Raw genomic sequence first — 17,535 nt, forward strand, 5'->3', positions numbered from 1 at the left:
GGAACCATTAATTGGTACAGTCTCCCTTAATACTTCATTGACTGGGCAAATCTAAGTGATTGTTTTTATCTAGGATAGCAGATAAATGATAAATGATAAAATGGAATAGTGGGATTTGCCTGACTTTTTTGATTAGGGGGGAAAACCGACCCACTTAAGACTTCTACATGACAAAATAATATTAAAAGTTCAAGATTATTTCTAAACTCAGTGATGTTCTAAAGCCATTGACAGAGAGACCAGGTATTGCCTAGAAAGACTGATTGTAGCCCATAAAAGTTTAGATATTCAAACATAGCTTTAAGAAAGCAACATGTGATCAAATTCTTACATGTCTGTGGCATTTCCTGGAGGCTTATATTTAAGGATACCAAGAAGGCTCAACATCCTTTTGGCTGTTTGCTCTGGCATCTCCTCTCTGATATCAACAACTTGCTAACAGATAAAGAAATTGAAAAAATATGTTATTGTTGTATACCTAACAAAGAACAATATTTAAACTCACTGACAAAATTGTTGTACTAGAACATAACAGGCACAATGGTCTCTTCATAAAACAGATTGAGTACAGAGGCCCCCAGATTCCAAGTGAGGGTACATACAAGTCAGATCAGGATTTGTATTAAGAACGTCAAGCTTAAAAAGTATCCAGTGGAAAAGACCAGTGTATAAGAGACATGACCTAACTTGCAATACAATAAAACCTTTTATAAAAGCATTTTCATTCCAGGACCAAATCAATTTGTGTTTGGAGTAGAGAAATAATTTCTAAATAAGGTACAAGCAGATAATTTAATTTTTAAGCTAGTAGAGAAACCTTAAAGATCATTTATTATTACTTTACAGGCATGGAAAATAAGGCCCAAGACTCACAGATATTTACAGGCAGAAACTGGCTTTCCTGCTACCCTTTTCATCACAAGAAAAGAAAGCTCTTACCTTCGGGTCAATCTCAGCCAGAACATCATTGAGAACTTGCAATAGTTGCATTGGCTCCAGGGAATCAAATGTGATTAAATTATAGTTCTTCCTAAAAGGCTCCTTATTGAGATTGTCCACAATGAATTTGATTTGATCACTCATAATTGGGTCTTATAACTAAAAATAGAGATAAAATTCCTCAATACTGATAACAAACATTCTGGAAAAAAATCAGTATTAAGTTTATAGGAAGTAGGAATGAAGAGTATAAATCTCCATGGCACACAAAATGCTGTGAAAAGGGTTATTTTGTTGAAAGAAATCAGAATACGAAGACTTTATTATGAATGTTACAGTATATACTGCTAATATTGAATACCAAATGGTGTGTATATATGTCTGGTAAGAGAGCAATCATCTGAATTAACACTGAATTCATATGGACAAATGAATAATAAATCCCACCTACATCAACATCTCTCCCATTCAGCTCCACAATTACCCAGGGGTAAAAATCTCTTAGGCTACAGACATGCTTCTAATTTTTATTTTTAATTAGCAGCCCATGTTTTAAAAGTGGGACCTTTTTTTACATTAAAATCCAGACGTCCAGTTTCTCTTCAAAATCAGATCTGGCCACCCTGGGCACACATTTGTGCACAGCCATACCCAAATGAAGCTGAGCGGAGGCTGCAAGCTTTAGTCTGGGTGTGCATTCTTTGGTTTTGTTCTGGTTTCCTCCACCAAGCACTCTTCACCCATTATGGACGGGGTGTTATGGACTATAGGCATTAAATCTGCCACCGTCGAGTAATTCAGGCCTGTTTCCCTGTGCCTTCAATGAGGTAACAGCCTCGAGTTTTCTGGCCCCTGCCTCTCCTATTTCAAATCATTTGTATGATTCTCATTGCCCACAAAATAAAGTCCAAACTTCTTGGATTTTGATTTTTCGGATCTAGCTCAATTTAACTTTCCCACCTTTATTTCCAACTTGTTACCTTTCACTCTTTTAAATTTCACCCGACTGAAAGTTACTGCTCCCTAGTTTTTCCACCTGTGCCTTCAGTTAATGCTGTTTTGTTGCCTAGACTGTTCCTTGCCTGCTCTTCACAAGTACAAATCCTAACCGTCTTTCAGGGTCTGCCCTCCAAATGCACGTTCCTCCAGGAGGTCATTCTCAAGCTATCACCCACAGACTCCATCAGAATAACAGCAGCAGCACCTGCCCTCCAAGTTAACCACACTTTATCTGCACTGCTCTCCTAGAGTTACTTTTCTGTTTTGTACTAGTGACTAATGTACATTTTCTCTTTTCTACTAAAATGTAAATTCCATGAGGACCTATCTGTGCCTAATTCTATCTGTGACTACTCACTGCATCGAAACAGTGACTTCTTCCACAGACTGGATAAATGTGTTCACAGGCCCAAGGCCAGAAAAAGAAAGATAAACCTAAGTAGGTTGGTGCTGATCATAACTTTTTAAAAAATTAAATATCTGATTATTTAACTGCTGAAGCAGCTTTACCAAGGTTCCTAGTGTTTCCTGCATGAAGGTATCAAATCGTTTAGTATGGAAGAAGTGGTAGAAATTTTGCAGGCCGGCAATTTTTTAAACTAGCAATTTAAAAAAGGAATTAAAAAATGAACTGCTAAAAAAAGAAATAAAGAAAAAATTACTTCAGTGTTCCCTAATAGTTTTTAACTAAGAAATGAATAGATGCTATTGGGGCTGTATGCATTTTGCTCTGAAACAGATTTTTTTTAATTGGGTGGATGGAGCTGGATATTTGGAAAACATTAAATGTAAAATTATGAATAAGTGATTATTATTGTTTAAAAAAATAAGGCAAAAGACAGCAGAAAGGATAACCAATGTGCTTTAAATTTTTGAGGTTTCCTTTAATCTACAAAAGGAAAACTTCTACATAAATTAAATAAAAATCCACATTGGAGATGCAAGTTTTTCACTGGTAAAAATATCTTAAGTAAAAATCCACGTCATAACCTTACATATGTAGGTTCAATGATTTAGAAATTAAATGTACATAATATATAACATATATATACTTTTTTTCCCTTTCAAAAACAAGAACAAAACACTTCCATAAACGAGTTAAACGTTACCAGGAAAGGAAAAGAAACTAGTTGGGTTCCCCTTAGGTGCCCACCAGCTTTCAGATGGTCACCCGCTAAGGACAAAGATGTACTGAACAGGTAGGTTGTCTATGCCCAGTGGGCTCTGAGCTCTAAAATTAGCAAAAGCAATTACTCTCCCTCTGCCAGCGGAAAGTCGCCACACTAATTCTCGATCACTTACCCACGTAAGAGCCCAAGGGGGTGGGGGGAAGAATTAAAACCAGGACGTGCGTTTATCTGGCACAACTCGGGACAGAAACGACGCTGCCCTGGTCCCAGGCCGGCACGAGCGCTGGACCAGCAGCCTCTTAGATTCCCAAAAATAGTGTTCCCCCTGTCCCCGGGGCTCGGGACATGGGACAGGGAACCCCACGTCCCACCCAGACACCTCGCGGGGGGTAATCTGGTCTCCCCGACCGCTCAACCCTCGGGGGAGCGGCCTGGATCCCCGCGAGGCCGGGCAGGCACCGACCCCGGCGCAGGGCGCTTAAACGCCGCGACCCTCCACTGGCGAAGGTGCTGCACTGGGAAAGGGAGGAGGAGGGAGTTCTTTCCTTCTGGGGGGCCTCGGGGGAGTTTCCGAGCGCGTGTTGGCGAGGTTACCTCAAATTCTCCTCAAGAAACCACTTTTCCCCCCCGCAGGAGGCATCGAGGATCTACTGGGTTCCTAGAGACGAGCTCCTTGGCAACGGTTGCTAGGCCGTGGCATTACGTCACTTCCGGCGGGTGGGCCGGGGCGTTTCCGTGGGGCCCGCGGGGGCGTGAACTGGGGCCGAGGTCCCTGGCTGGGAAAAGCGAGGTGCCGGGCCCACGTGCAAAGTGCGTTCACGAGTCCTGAGCCACGGTGAGGACCGGAGACCACTGTACTTCGTGATGTCAGCTGACAAGGAAAATATGAGAAGAAAAAAATGAAATTCCTCATGCCCTGAAAACTTAGTTGCCTGTTCAAACATCTTGGAAGAAACCAACTACAGATTTAGCATCAGTCTTAGAGCAAAATAAAACAAACAAAAAAAGGAAACAAATTCCATATGAGGCATCTCCTATTTGCCTTGCCCTGTGCTGGCTGCTGGGGATGCAAAGGAAGCCAGGAATTACTACAGGGCTCCTGGTCTCAAGGAGCAGAGTCTAATGCGGATAAAGAGATGATTGAAAGGCAACTCCAATACGATCATAAAATGGCCCAATAATGGGGAAGCCCAGATGAAGTATCCCGAGTTTATTTAGGGCTGAAAGGGCCCTACTGTCAGGAAAGGTTCTATCAGATAAAGTGATGTTTAAGGATCAGTGAAAATTAGCCACACGGGATTTTTTTTTCAGGCAGAGGGAACAGAACATTGCAAGATGAATCCATTGCTGGCTGCCTTCTGACTATTGAACTATCAAGCAGAGGCATCCTGCGGGCGCTTGGAGGAAAACGACAACCCACCCCAGCTCACAGATGCTCCTGATGAGTTGGAGGAGGCAACACTTAAAACCTTGAAAAGTTAAATAATTTAAATAACTTTGGGAGAAACAATAAAGGATTCATATAAGGAACTGCATAATTAATTGATCCTGGTGGCCCTATTAGGAGATTCTCTGGGCCACCTGGATTTGAAACCTGGGTCTGCCATTTTGCAGCCTCACCTCTCTGAGCTTTCCTGATCTCCTCTGTAAAGTGTGGCTATAATAATACTTTCCTCAAAAGGCTGATGTGAGGACTAAGAGTGTCAATACAGGTAAAGTGGTTAGAACAGTGCCTGACACTGGAAGAGCTAAGGACATTTTACCTTTTTTCCCCCTACTTTTTAAAAAACAAGATGGTTAGATTTGCTCCTTCTACAGAGTCTACAGATGTAGGCTACAGAAAGATAAGAGTGGTTTATCCGGTAGTTTTTAGTTCCTCCTCTGCCTGCTGAAGCTATTATAGAAACACTACAATTTTCAGTTATGAGAATGCAATCCTGTGTAAATTGGAGTAAGCAATGGAATCCACTCTTTGCACTCAAACTTGAATGGATTTTATGCTTAATGTGGTTGTCCTGGAACGCAAGGAAGAATTTGAGGCCAGTCAGCATGCTTCTTGGGATCCAAATATAAGCTTATATTCCAACTTGAGCCAAAAAAAGAGAGACATAAAGAAGCCTGCTCATATTAGGTCTCTGACTATTTATAGGGCCCAGATACAGGCCAAAGGAAGACTTACCACCCCCTGATTCATTTAAGATAAAACCTTGAATGGGTTCATGAAGAGTCCAAGAAGAACTTCTCAGCAATAATTCCACAACACTGAAGGCTGATTACATCCCAAGTCAAGCCACCCACATAAAGACTTTTTTTTCCCTCTTAGATGCTATGTTGAGTCTTGCTTGTAAACCCCAAAGAAGTCTCTTGACAGAACTGTACTTGACATTTTTAATAGCTGAAGAGAAGTCCAGTTATATGAGATAGTCTTTCTGAAAGATTCCCATCCCTATCCTGACTCTATTTTTTAAAAAAAAGTTTCATTAAGGTATAATTCACATACATACAATTCACCCCTTTAAAGTATATCATTTACGCTAATTCAAAAAGATATATGCATCCCTGTGTTTATTGCAGCATTATTTACAATAGCCAAGGTATAGAAGTAACCTGTGTTCATCGATAAACAAATGGATTAAGAAGATACACACACACACACACACACACACACACACAGGAATATCACACACACACAGGAATATCACAGCTGTGAAAAAGGATGAGATCTTGCCATTTGGGACAACAAGGATGAACCCAAAGGATATAGTGCTAAGTGAAGTAAGTCAGACTCAAAAAGACAAATACCATATGATTTCACTCATATGTGGAATCTAAGAAACAAAACAAATGGACAAACAAAAAGCCAAATCATACCTATAAATACAGAGAACAAAGTGGTGGTTGCCAGAGAGAAGGGGGGGTTGGGGGTGGTTAGACAAAATAATTGAAAGGGGGTGGGAGAAAAAGGCTTCCAGTTAAGTAATGAATAAGTCATGGGTATAAAAGGCATAGCATAGAAAGTATAGTCAATGATACTGGAATAGTGATGTATGGTGTCAGAAGGTAGCTATGCTTGTGGTGAGCATAACATAACATAGAGAGAAATTGAAGCATTATGTTGTACACCTGAAACCAATGTAACAATGTGTGTCGACACTACTCAAACTTTTAAAAAATTATTATAAAAATAAACAATTTGGTGGCTTTTAGCATATTTGCAAAGTTGTGCAAACATCACCACTATCTAATCACAGAACACCTTCATCACCCCAAAAAGAAAGCCCATTTCCTTTAGCCATCATCTCCTAGGTCCCAATTTTTTAAAAAACCTGCCACCTCACAGCTCCTGGAAACCAGGATCTGTTTTCCTTCTCTATGACTATACCTCTTCTGGACATTTCATATAAAAGGAATCATAAAGTACATGGCTCTTTGTGTCTGGCTTCTTTCACTTAGTATAATGTTTTCAAGGTTCATCCATGTTGTAGCATGTATCAGTACCTCATTCCATTTTGTGGCAGAATAATACTCCATTGTTCATCCATTCCTCAGATGATGGACATTTGGATTGTTTCTACTTTTTGGCTATACTGAACAATGTGCTATGAACATCGGTGTACATACCTCCATGTCTTATGGATAAAGCACTTCCACTGGCTAAATCAGATGAGCAGGGGCATGGGTAAGTGGGAGGTGGGGGGCCATTCATTCTTGGGTTTGTCTTTTCCTTTGAATTCTTGTTAATTTTAGCCTCTTGGGTGCTCATGGCTGTAGAACACAGAACCAAAGATGTGGATTTCCTAGCAGTTTTTGGTTGTAACAACAAACTGTTGTTGAAACCCACTTGTCCCTTGCTACTAAAACACTAAAATACCCAATCTGCTTCTCACCTAAAGCTCTCTGATAAGAAGATGCTGTTTCATGGAAGTGTGCTTTAAAAGTTTGCCAGCCTCTAGTGGAGAAGAGGGAGGGGACAGGTGTGGAGGAGGTGAGAGAAACTAGAAGCTGCCCCTTACAACTCCCTTATTTAACCTTGTAGATACTGCAAGGCCATCCACGGTTGTGAACCTCTGCTCTGGTTATTCAGAGGAGGAAAGAAAAATCACTCCTGGTCAACTGTATTTTTCAAGACCCCGTTTAGTACAAAATTAAAATAAGGAGGGGGTCGTTATTTCATGCAATCATGAAGTCCAAGTATACCTTCAGGTATGGCTTGATCTAGGTCACCTTGACATTCTTTCTCCCCCTATTTCTCTCTTATCTCCACTTTCCTCTGAATGGGCTGCTAGTAGCAAGAGGTTTACATTCTTTCAGCCTAGCAACCTCACTAAAAGTAGAATCTTTTCTCCAATAGTTCTAGCAAGTTCCCAGGGTCAGCTCTCACTGGTCTCAAGTGTGTCAGGCCATTCTTGAATCAATTGCTATGACTCTGATAGATGAGCCCAGGGAGGGCTGCTCCCAAAAACGAAGAACTGGATTCTGCTACCAGAGGTAGAGATGCAGTGCAAACAAGAACAAATGTCTCCTACAGTAGTTAGGGAAGGTGGTTAAATCTTAAAAGCTGGGTAGGCAAAACCAGAAGAGGAAGAAATGAGCCTATACTTATTCTGGGGAGTATCTGTATCAGTGCAAAACTTCTCCCCGATTTCCTCCCAACAAATCATCTTTCTTCACTGCAGGTTTCCATCATGGGCCAAGTGAGGTCTTGAGATATAGGTGGACTCCCCAGGTATCCACAAAAATCTGAGGATGCTGTGAACATAATGCCTCTAGCCCCTTCTCATTTCAGAACTTCCAAACAAGAACTTTCCTGTGCAGAGTATGGGGAAGCCAAGCCAATTTTCTGTTTTTGGTATTAAATTTAGACCTTTCATCCTGACCATATTTCTGGATTCTGCATGAGTATTCAGAGAATGCCAGTTTTCAAGATGCTATCCCATCTGGGGCTACTCTGCACACTGCCCACTTTATCTCATTCTTTTAAAACTGAGAAAAATGACCCAGACACAGGAACAAATTCGGAAGTGGGTTATTCTGCTATTCATTAATTGTCTCTTAATGCCATTGCCATCTAGGTTACTTGGTGAGGAAAGAAATTGAATTTAAACGGAAACCTGAATTGAGTTTCACATATATCCTAAATTGCCTTGGCTCTGGCAATTTAATCTTGTGGGTATGTTTAGTAGCAGAATGTGCTTTCCTAAAAGGTAAAAAGATAAATAATATGTGAAACATTCAACTGGATGGATGAGATTCCAGAGGTTTTGTTAAATGCGTGCCTGGTACTACATTTTTGTAAAAGAGTTTTTTAGTGGATTTCGTGAGATTAATGGGCAATGTAGAGGGGTCAAAATAGTGTGCAATTCATATGAAGTCCTTGGGTACAAGAATGGATTGAAATATAGGATGCACCTAACATTTCTACTGGGCTCAAATAATAATCACAGCATCACTTACTGAGTGCTTACTGTATGTCAGGAACTCCGTTAAGTACTTCACATATGTGTCAGAATTTATTAAAATATTAATTTATGTGTGTGCTCCTTCTGTTTTTCCTCCTCTGGAAACAATTTGCATTGCCTTGAGATTTGCTGGCTGAAATCAGAAGTTGTACTTCCTGTCTTTTGTAAAGGTCTGAAGTCTTTGGGGGAGATTATACCAATTGTCCTCAAGGGGGAAGCGGAGAGAGGAGTTCCTTCCAAAGTAAGGAGAGAAAAGAGAGATGCTAAGAAGAATGAGAAAGGATCATAGGTTGATCATTCTGGGGCAATTCCTAAGAAGGGAAGAAGATGAGGAAGCCACATCGTGAATCCAGTAGCTTCTGATGTGGCCAAAACTCTTTGTCCCAGGCCTGACAGGGAAGCATTGACAATATTGAACCTGAAAGGACAGGGCAGTCTGGGATGATGGGTGGGTGATCAAGGAGTCACCAGGATGGGCCAGTGACAGAAGATTGACAGCAAGTGACTCTCTGAAACTTTGCCCCTGCAGAAGAGAGCCCAGGGACTTGGCAACCCCCAGGATGTGTGTGAGAAGGAAATGCCCAATAACGACAGGATGGGATCTCAGACTTGGATTTCAATTGATTATAAAATAATGTCCTTCCTCTTGCAAATCTGAGTGGTGGACTAAAATGGCTAATCTCTGTATCTGTCAGCTTCCTAGCAGGATAAAGATGGCACAGTCTCTGCAGTTGAGGAGAGCTTAATAAAGGACCATTTATAAACGTACGGGGAGGGTTTAGGAAAACTAACGCAAGAAACAGCAACGAAAGCAGGCATTGCTGCCCTAAGGCTGACAGAGCAACGGAAGGGAACACGTACCAGAAGCCCGACAGAGTCAGTAGTCGTACGGAGAAGGTTGCCGAACAGGACCCATTAGATGCAGCCAGTCTTTACCTCACTCTCCTTCAACTCTCTGATCTCCCGCCTAGCATCTCACTGGCTAAACCCAATAGGGTGCCAAAGGGGGTAAGCAGAGCCCTTGAGGGCATCGGTGCAGACTGAGCTCCCAGGACACAGAGCCAGGAAGAAAATGGCAGCGTGCGGATCTGGGGGGCAGGCTGAGTGAATTCCAAATTGAGTTATATATTGAATTATACAATTCAAGTGATGGGCAGAAAGGCCTGGTGAGGTCAACCAAACTACCCCACATCTCCAAGCTCCCTTGGCTCTCTAGCTGAAGTTCCAGGCATCGCGTAGAGTTGGGCCTAATCTCATTTCGGCGCTCTGCCCACACCCATATCATCTCATTTAATCTTCACAGCAAGTCTGCAAGGACAATATTGTTTTTTCTATTTTATAATTAAGGAAATTGAGGCCTGGAGAGTTACTAGAGGGCCCAAGGTCACGTACCTGGTAGCTGGCTGAGCCAAGATTCAGACAGGGTGGGCCTGATCCCAAAGCCATTTTCACCAACCTACTAAACTGGCTCGAAACTGGCTCAGCAGAGTCTGAAAGAAGGACCGTAAATCAGGCCACTGAAGCAGGAGGCAAAGGGATTTTCTGTGTGGGAGGGCCAGTGTTAACATGCTGTCTGGCTTTCTCTGCCTACAAGGGCTTTGCCAAGGAAAGTCTTCTCTGATCCAGGTAGGACTAATGGTTTAAAATCCAAGTGCTTACCCTGGAATCACAGAGGGGGAGGACAGAGAAAACACTTGGCCCATGATGGGAAAAAAGTATATTTTCATTTCAAATGCCTTTCAAGTTCTTTTTTTCCCAGCTGAGTGTTGGTGTATTTATAGAATTCAGGGGGAGTATTTAAGGGTAACCAGCAGTGGAGCTGCATTTTGGGCCATCAGGAAGCTCCGAATCACGCAGGAAAAGGTTGATGGGAGGGGACAAGTAAAGGCCAAGATCAGCAGGGCACAAACTGGTCTTCTCCTTCATGTTGCCAAGAACTTTTCCCCCTTCTGGGCTGATGACGTCAAATCCAAGTCTATAAGAGTGCTATAGATGGAATCACAGAGCCAAAAAGATGGGCAAACAGATGAATGGCTAAACAAATTGTGGTATAAATATACAGCACAATATTATTCAATCATAAAAAGAAAGAAGTATGGACCCATGCTACAACGTTGATGAACCTTGAAAACACTTTGTTACGTGAAAGAAGCCAGACATAAAAGTCCACATACCGTGTGAATCATTATTGGAAATATCTAGAAGAGGCAAATCCATAAAGACAGAATGCAGACTGGTGATTGCCAGAGGCTGAGAGGAGGGTCAATGTGGAGCACCTGCTTAATGGGTACAGAATTTCCTTCTAGGGTGATGGAAATCTTCTGGAGAAAGAGGTGGTGGTTGCACAGTATTGTGAGTGTACTTGATGTCACCGAATTGTTCCCTTTAAGAAGGTTAATTTTATACAATGTGAATCTCACTTCAGTTAGAAATTAAGGGTGGGCAGTCAGGGCCTCGGGAGGTCAACCATCCACCCTAAGTCTCCCAGGTTGTCTTTGTTCCTTTCAGCTCATGGCATGAGGCCTAATTTCATTCCAGGCTTTCCTTCTCTCTCTAGTCCCCAACCGCCAGCCTCCCTTCTGTGGCTCGCACACACCAAACCCATCCCAGCCTCAAGATCTTGGCACTGCTGTTCCTTCTGCTGGGCTGTTCTTCACCCCAACCTTCCCCCAGCCTGCCTCCACCTCCTCATTCAGGAGGAGGAAATGAAGTGGAATAGAAAATATCACACAGAATAAGGTAAACATTACTGTGTCAGAAATATTTTTGCTGTGTCACAAACCACTCCAAATGTATTAGCTCAAAAACAACACGGATTTTCTTCTCCATAAGGCTGCGGGTTAGCCGGGCTCAGCTGGCCAGTTCTTCTGCTCCACGCAGTTATGTGCTGGAGTCAGCCGATGGCCGAATTCAGCTGGGGGCTCATGGGGGGCTAGAACATCCAAGAGAGCTCCCCTCCCTCCCCTCCTTTCTAGGGCCTCGGCGCCAGCTGCTGTTCCTCCTTCATGCGGATGCTCTTTCTCCTTGGGGTCTCTCGTCAAGGCAGTGATCTGACCTGGGCTTCATTACATGGCAGCAGGGTACCAACGGCATGAAAGTGAGAGCCACCAGGCCTCTTAAAGCGGAGTCCCGGGACAAGCAGTGTCATTTCCTTTGCATTCTGTTGGTCAGAGCAAGTTGTAAGGCCTTCCCTGATTCAAGGAAAGAAGAAACAGACTCCACCTCTGGACCAGGGAGCGGCATGTGCGTACTAGGAATGATGTTTACTAAACTGTTGGCAGACATCTTTGCAGACACTCTACCACGATTGTTTTGTGAAGGTTTTATCTCAATTTAATAAAAATGCGTGTGTGTTCTTTGGGTCACACAATAAACATATTTCTTGCTGTGAGTCACAGTCAAAAGGTTCAAAAAACACACTTCTTCCACATCCCTTTATAAATTTCTTCCATAGCACTTAGTCCTCTCTGAACTTAATTTACTTGGCTGTATATCTCTCCCATTAGAACACAGGCTCTCTGAGGGCAAGGACCTTGTTCACTGCTATGTCCCCAGCACCTGACAGGGCCCAGCACTTAATAGCTGCCTAATAAATATCTGTTGCTGTTAAATAGGTAGAAACAGTTATCAGATAGTGGGTGCTGAGCACATAAAAGCATTGTCTCATTTAACTCAGTCAACACATATTTGAGCACCAACTTTGTGCCAGGCATTATTCTAGGTGCTGGAGAAACAACAGTGAACATAATTGACAATAATCCCTGCCCTTGCCGAGTTTACATTTCATTATGATACTAGAATAGTATCGAGTAGATTTGTTGATCCTATTTTGACAGATAAGGAAACTGAGAGCAGGGAGGTCAGGCAACCTGCCTGTGTGAACTTCAGGTCACACAGCTAATAATTTCAGCCTGACTTGGCTCGACTCCACTCTACTGCAAACGTTGGGTTTTGCCCAGAGCTGTGTCTAAGAGGTCACAGATCTCAGTTCTTGCAATTGCTTCTCTGAAGGATCAAACTCGTCTTTCTGGGAATCAGGCACAGACAGTGGGAAAAGGTGAGTTCCATGACCTCGAAGTCCCTGCCCTCCCCCGCCCCCCCACTTCGTGACGATGGCTCACACCTGGGGTGTTACAGATTTGAGCCACAGTTCTCAGTCACCCCCACTGTCTTATCAGCATGTGACATCCCCAAGTGGCTGGGGCCTGCAGGCCTGGTAAAGAATGCAGCCGGAACGAAAATAAACCTGCCACATTCCTTGGCAGCCCCCTGCCCCTTCCCACTCTCCAGCCATCCATCCTCACAGCAGAGCCTGCCAGGGAAGGCCAAGAGAGGGAGAGCAGGGTGGAGGAAGCCAGTGCTGCTGCCGGCCAACCCCTGGAAAGAGAGGGAGAGGGGAAGAGAGGAAGAGAAAGAGAGAGAGAGAGAGATCACCTTATATGGGAACGTGCGCAGACAATGTGTGGCAATGCCTTCGAGTGCAGCAGAGGTCAGATACCAGACAGATGGAAGAAATTAAACATGGGACAGAGCGTGTTCCTGGGCCCTGAAAACAGCTCTTGTTTCACAGCGAGTTCGCACAAAGCCTGGCCCGTTTTCCTTTTTTGCCTAAGCCGAGCAAGATGTGCGTCCTAAACTCCACTTGACTTTGACTCGGGCCCCCTGACTCCGGCTTGGCAGAGGTCTCATCCTTTAAAGTCATTTCTTTGACGAACAAAACGCCTCTCTGCAAATGAAAAGGGAAAGACTGGGCCTCTTTCCCAAGACTTTCCAATATCTCTCCAAAGTACATAAATTAGTGGTTAATGAGTAAATATGCCTTCATTTCTCACTTATTCATTCATTCATTCATTCATTCTTTCATTCATTCATTCAACAAATATAGAGGACCAATTATGCCCCAGGCACTGAGCCAGGTGCTGGGAAGATACTGTTGATGATGATGATGACAACGACAATAGTGACCATTTGTTGATTTGCACTCATCTTATAAACATTTCAATTCATAATAATTTACTCAGCACTTCCATATTCTAGTCATTGGTGATACAGAACATGGCTCTAGAATCATCTGGTCCCTGCCCTGTATAGTGTTTGCAGGGGAGTGGGGGGAAGCAGAAATGTCAGTTAATGAACACATGATTCCAGAGGCACCTCATGACAGCATTTTGAATTAGCTACCATTACCATTTCCATTTACCCCAGGGTTTTTCCACCCCAGCACTATGGACATTCTGGGCTGGATCATTCTTTGGGGGGGGTGTGTGTGTGTGTGTGCACACGTGCACGCACGCACGTGCGTGGGGAGGTGGGAGGTGCTGCTCTGTGCATTACAGGATATTCAGCAACGTCCCTGGCCTCTAGCCACATGGTATCAGAAGCAATAACCCCCTCTCCCTCTAGTTCCTCCAGGTGTGACAGCCAATACATGTGTCCAGACACTGCCAAAAATCCCCGGGGTGGGGGGCGGGGAGAAAATTGCTCCTGGTTGAGAATCACTGATTCAACAGAGGAGGAAGTACAGACTCAGGGTGGGTTAAGGAACTTCCTAACCGTCAGACCACTGGCCAACAGGGCTCGCACCCTGATCATTCTGACTCCAAGGCCCCTGGGCATCAACGTTACAGTGTGAACCCCCCTATTTCCTTGATAGCAGATAAACTGTAAGTTTGGATGGTCATAGACTTCTTTAGCTCCTTCCACAAAATAGAAGTCATCTGTGTTCATTCAGATTCTCCAAGAAGCAGATGCCAGGACCAGTCCAAACCTGCACAAGATTTACTGAGGATTTACTTATTTAGGCCCATGGAAGATACAAGGGAAGGGAACTAGAGTAGGCAGGAGAGTCTTCAGCCTGCAGTGCTAGCCTACCACCGGTGAAAGGTGAGGCAGAAGGAGAACTGGGCTGGAAGAGCCTCAGACAGCAGTGCAGTTTGAAGAACGTTCCGGCCATGCTGATGGGGAGTTCTAAGCCAGAGGACACTGTAAGAGGAGTCCCAGGCCAGGCAGCAGTAGGACAGCACTAGCACTCCCACTGTGCTCGGTCGTTGGCTGGGAGCAGCTGGGGGGAAATTGGTGGAGCCAGAGGGGCAGGACCCAAGACTGTCAGTCAAACATGTTCTTCAAAGCAGACTCTCCTGATGGAGCTCTGAATGGTGCACGCCCGTGGCTGCCACATCATCAGAGGCTGCCCTGTGCTTAATTTCATTTTAAGGCAAAGAGATCAGAAAGGCACTGGAGATACAGCGGATTACAAAGCCAGGTTGGCATCATTTAAGCCAAAGGGTCCATTTTCCTTGGAATGTCTTGAGCTTCTTAGTGAACTTCAAAGTCAGCTCCGACTTGGGTACCACCAGCGAGGAGGTAAGGAGTGCTGCCTTGAGGAGCTACTTTGTAGCCTGTGGATGTGGGCACTCCGAGACCCGGTTCCTGCACAATGGGATCGACCTGCCTTCTCTGTAGGGTTGGTGTGAGGACTGAATGAATATTTATGGCGTTGCTCTTCAGGAGAAGATGGAGGTCCTCCTGCATGAACTTTCTGCCTACCCCTTGGTTTTGTACTGATATCTCCCTGCTAACCACCCTCTCTCATCCTTCCAACTGAGATTCATGTTGGCACCTCCACAAGAGACAACGAACTAGCATTCCCAGGGCTCAGTTTCACAGATAGACAAACTGTGTTTGGCTCACAGAGTGCTAAACAAACAAACCAATAGAAGGAACCAACCTTTGAAAATTGAGATATTTCTAGATGAGGCAGCCAATCAAAACCAGTGCATCTCAATTCCATTTGTTTGGGCCGTGTGGATTTCTGGGTTCCCTTGAAAATGTGGGAAAGCTGGATATGCTGTGTGGCAGACTGGCTAAAGTTGAGAAGAGGTTGCCTGCTTCAGATGAGACTTGAACTGACCAGGTTTCCAGTCCCCACACTCCCACCATCTGTGATCCTGAAGCTAGCGTCAGTTGCCAATTAGCATCATGTTTGTGCTGCCATTTTTCTTAAAATAATATTCCTTTGGCTCATGTATTTACCAAAGGGGAAAAGGCAGACCAGGGGAGCTATGGTCTTCCTGTACCTGGTCCCACTTCACTTAGATCACCACCTGGCACTTACTGGCAGCATCCAAGTTTACCTTTAGACTTGTGGCCTTTAAGCCCTTCTGGAATTTCCTTCCTCAAATTATCCCTGCAATTTCATAAGAATCCTCTACGTTTTTATTTCCCTTTAGTTCACAAAGCACTGCCATTCACCCAAGAGGCACATATTATTTCCTTCATTTTAGAGAGGAGTTGAGTCCTGGAGGGATGACATGGTTTGCCCAAGGACACAGCTGGTTAGTGGCAAAGCAAAGTCCTACTGACCCTAAGTCTGATACTTTTTCCATTACTCTAGGCTGCAAAGTGAATTAGAACTTTCATTTGCAAAAGACAGAAAATTAATTGAAACTGGCTTAAGCAAAAAAGGCAACTTATTAGCTCACATAACTGGACAATCCAAAGGAGCCACAGGCTTCAAGTACAACTGGATCTAGGAGCTCAGATACTATCCTCAGGACTCCGTTAATCCTTTTCTCTTGGTTCTACTCCGTATTCTGTCAGCTTTATTTTCATGTAGCCTCTCCACTCACGATGGCAAGCCATCTACCAGCAACATTAAGCCTTATCCTATTAGCTTCAAATCCAGATGGTCCCAACAAATGGAATTGAGTCTCATTGGTCTTGATTAGCGTGGTCTCATCCCTGAGCCAATCACCGCTGGAGGGATATGGTGTTCTGATTGGCCAGACTCGGTCATGTGACCACCTCCAAACAAAGGGGATGGGATTAGCTACACCCAGAGAAGACCTGAGGGTTGACAGTGGAGGAGTGACTCCCAAAAAGGAAAACTGAGTGTTGTTTTCAGAAATGGGGATGAATGCTGGACCGGCATATCCACCACACCTGTACTCTTCCCTACCACGGACTCCTTCCCTCTGGTGTCCCAATATGCACCAGTCTTCTCCCCTACCGCTACCTTTGTTCATGCGACATTCCCCTCCTCTCATTGGAGGGCCATCCTTATACACTCTTCCCTCATTCAAATGGACTTCAAGACCCACGTGAAGCCTCCCTTATTCAACCATTGCGGGCTGCAATGAAATTTTTCCTCTGTACAGTGAGAATCTGAACCACACGCACCAGCACCCAGCTCCATTGCTGTTGAATGTATGAATGAGGAGATAATTTGCACGAAATGCAACAATTAGAAAACAGGGCCTAGATTAGAAGAAAATAAACAAAAATGTTAGCGGTAGCTATCTTGATGGGTTATGGGCAATTCTGGCTTTCCTTGATTCCATTCAGTATTTTCTACGATTTAAAAAACCAACAAATGATAATAGTAAAAAGGAAGTAATACAAGTCTGGTTTCAACAGCTGCACTATAAGCGAGATGAGGGCGAGGGCCAAGTATTTGTTCTCTTACATCTCCCCTAACTCCCAGCCGTGGGATGCACTCAATGTAAGAGTCAGTTCAAGCTCCTTGAGAGCTAAATTAACAGCATCAGGATTTATAACAGACTGTCGATTTCCTTCGCAAAAGCCAACCCTCCTTTCCTCTTGCAGACTCTCCAACCCCAATTGTGTGTGGGGTCCTCTCACCTCCTCGTCACTGCCATGTGCTTCATTGAGGCAGACCCCAGCCCCCGCCCCTGCTCTAGAGGCTGAATTCTGCCTGGTCTAATTCAAGGTTTCTTAACCCTAGCACTATTGCCATTCTGGGGTAGGATAATTCTACTGATTTGTTGAGTTACTTCATGAGCCACCTTGGAGATTCCTTGTTATATGAAGTAAAAATTGTCCTTACTGCTTTAAGTGTTTAAGCTAATTTGAGTTGTATCTTTCTGTGACAGCATCTTAACCAACCCAAGGGTCTATTAAAGACATTGCAAAACACACAAGTAAACCATCCATCAAAAACAGGGATTCTCTCAGTGCTCAGGGGGTGGATATCAGAATCTGGAGTTGGG

At 43.8% G+C, this 17,535-nt stretch overlaps 1 protein-coding gene across 9 annotated transcripts in view; it reads right to left on the reverse strand.

Annotated features, from left to right (window-relative positions):
* Nucleotides 1-17,535, reverse strand: part of IFT81 (intraflagellar transport 81) — a 205,843-nt gene that overhangs the window by 109,324 nt on the left and 78,984 nt on the right. For 8 of the 9 annotated variants that reach the window (XM_057305812.1, XM_057305813.1, XM_057305818.1 and 5 more), the window contains 3 exons: nucleotides 3,663-3,939; nucleotides 940-1,098; nucleotides 332-435 (listed from right to left, as the gene is read on the reverse strand). In XM_057305812.1, the coding sequence (XP_057161795.1) occupies nucleotides 332-435; nucleotides 940-1,083 (248 nt within the window). In that variant the 5' untranslated portion in view covers nucleotides 1,084-1,098; nucleotides 3,663-3,939. Of the gene's footprint in view, nucleotides 1-331; nucleotides 436-939; nucleotides 1,099-3,662; nucleotides 3,940-9,919; nucleotides 10,018-17,535 lie in introns of all 9 variants that reach the window. The other variant, XM_057305816.1, reaches the window with a different exon arrangement.

The sequence above is a fragment of the Ursus arctos genome, unplaced genomic scaffold, assembly GCF_023065955.2.
Source record: "Ursus arctos isolate Adak ecotype North America unplaced genomic scaffold, UrsArc2.0 scaffold_34, whole genome shotgun sequence".
NCBI lineage: Eukaryota > Metazoa > Chordata > Mammalia > Carnivora > Ursidae > Ursus > Ursus arctos.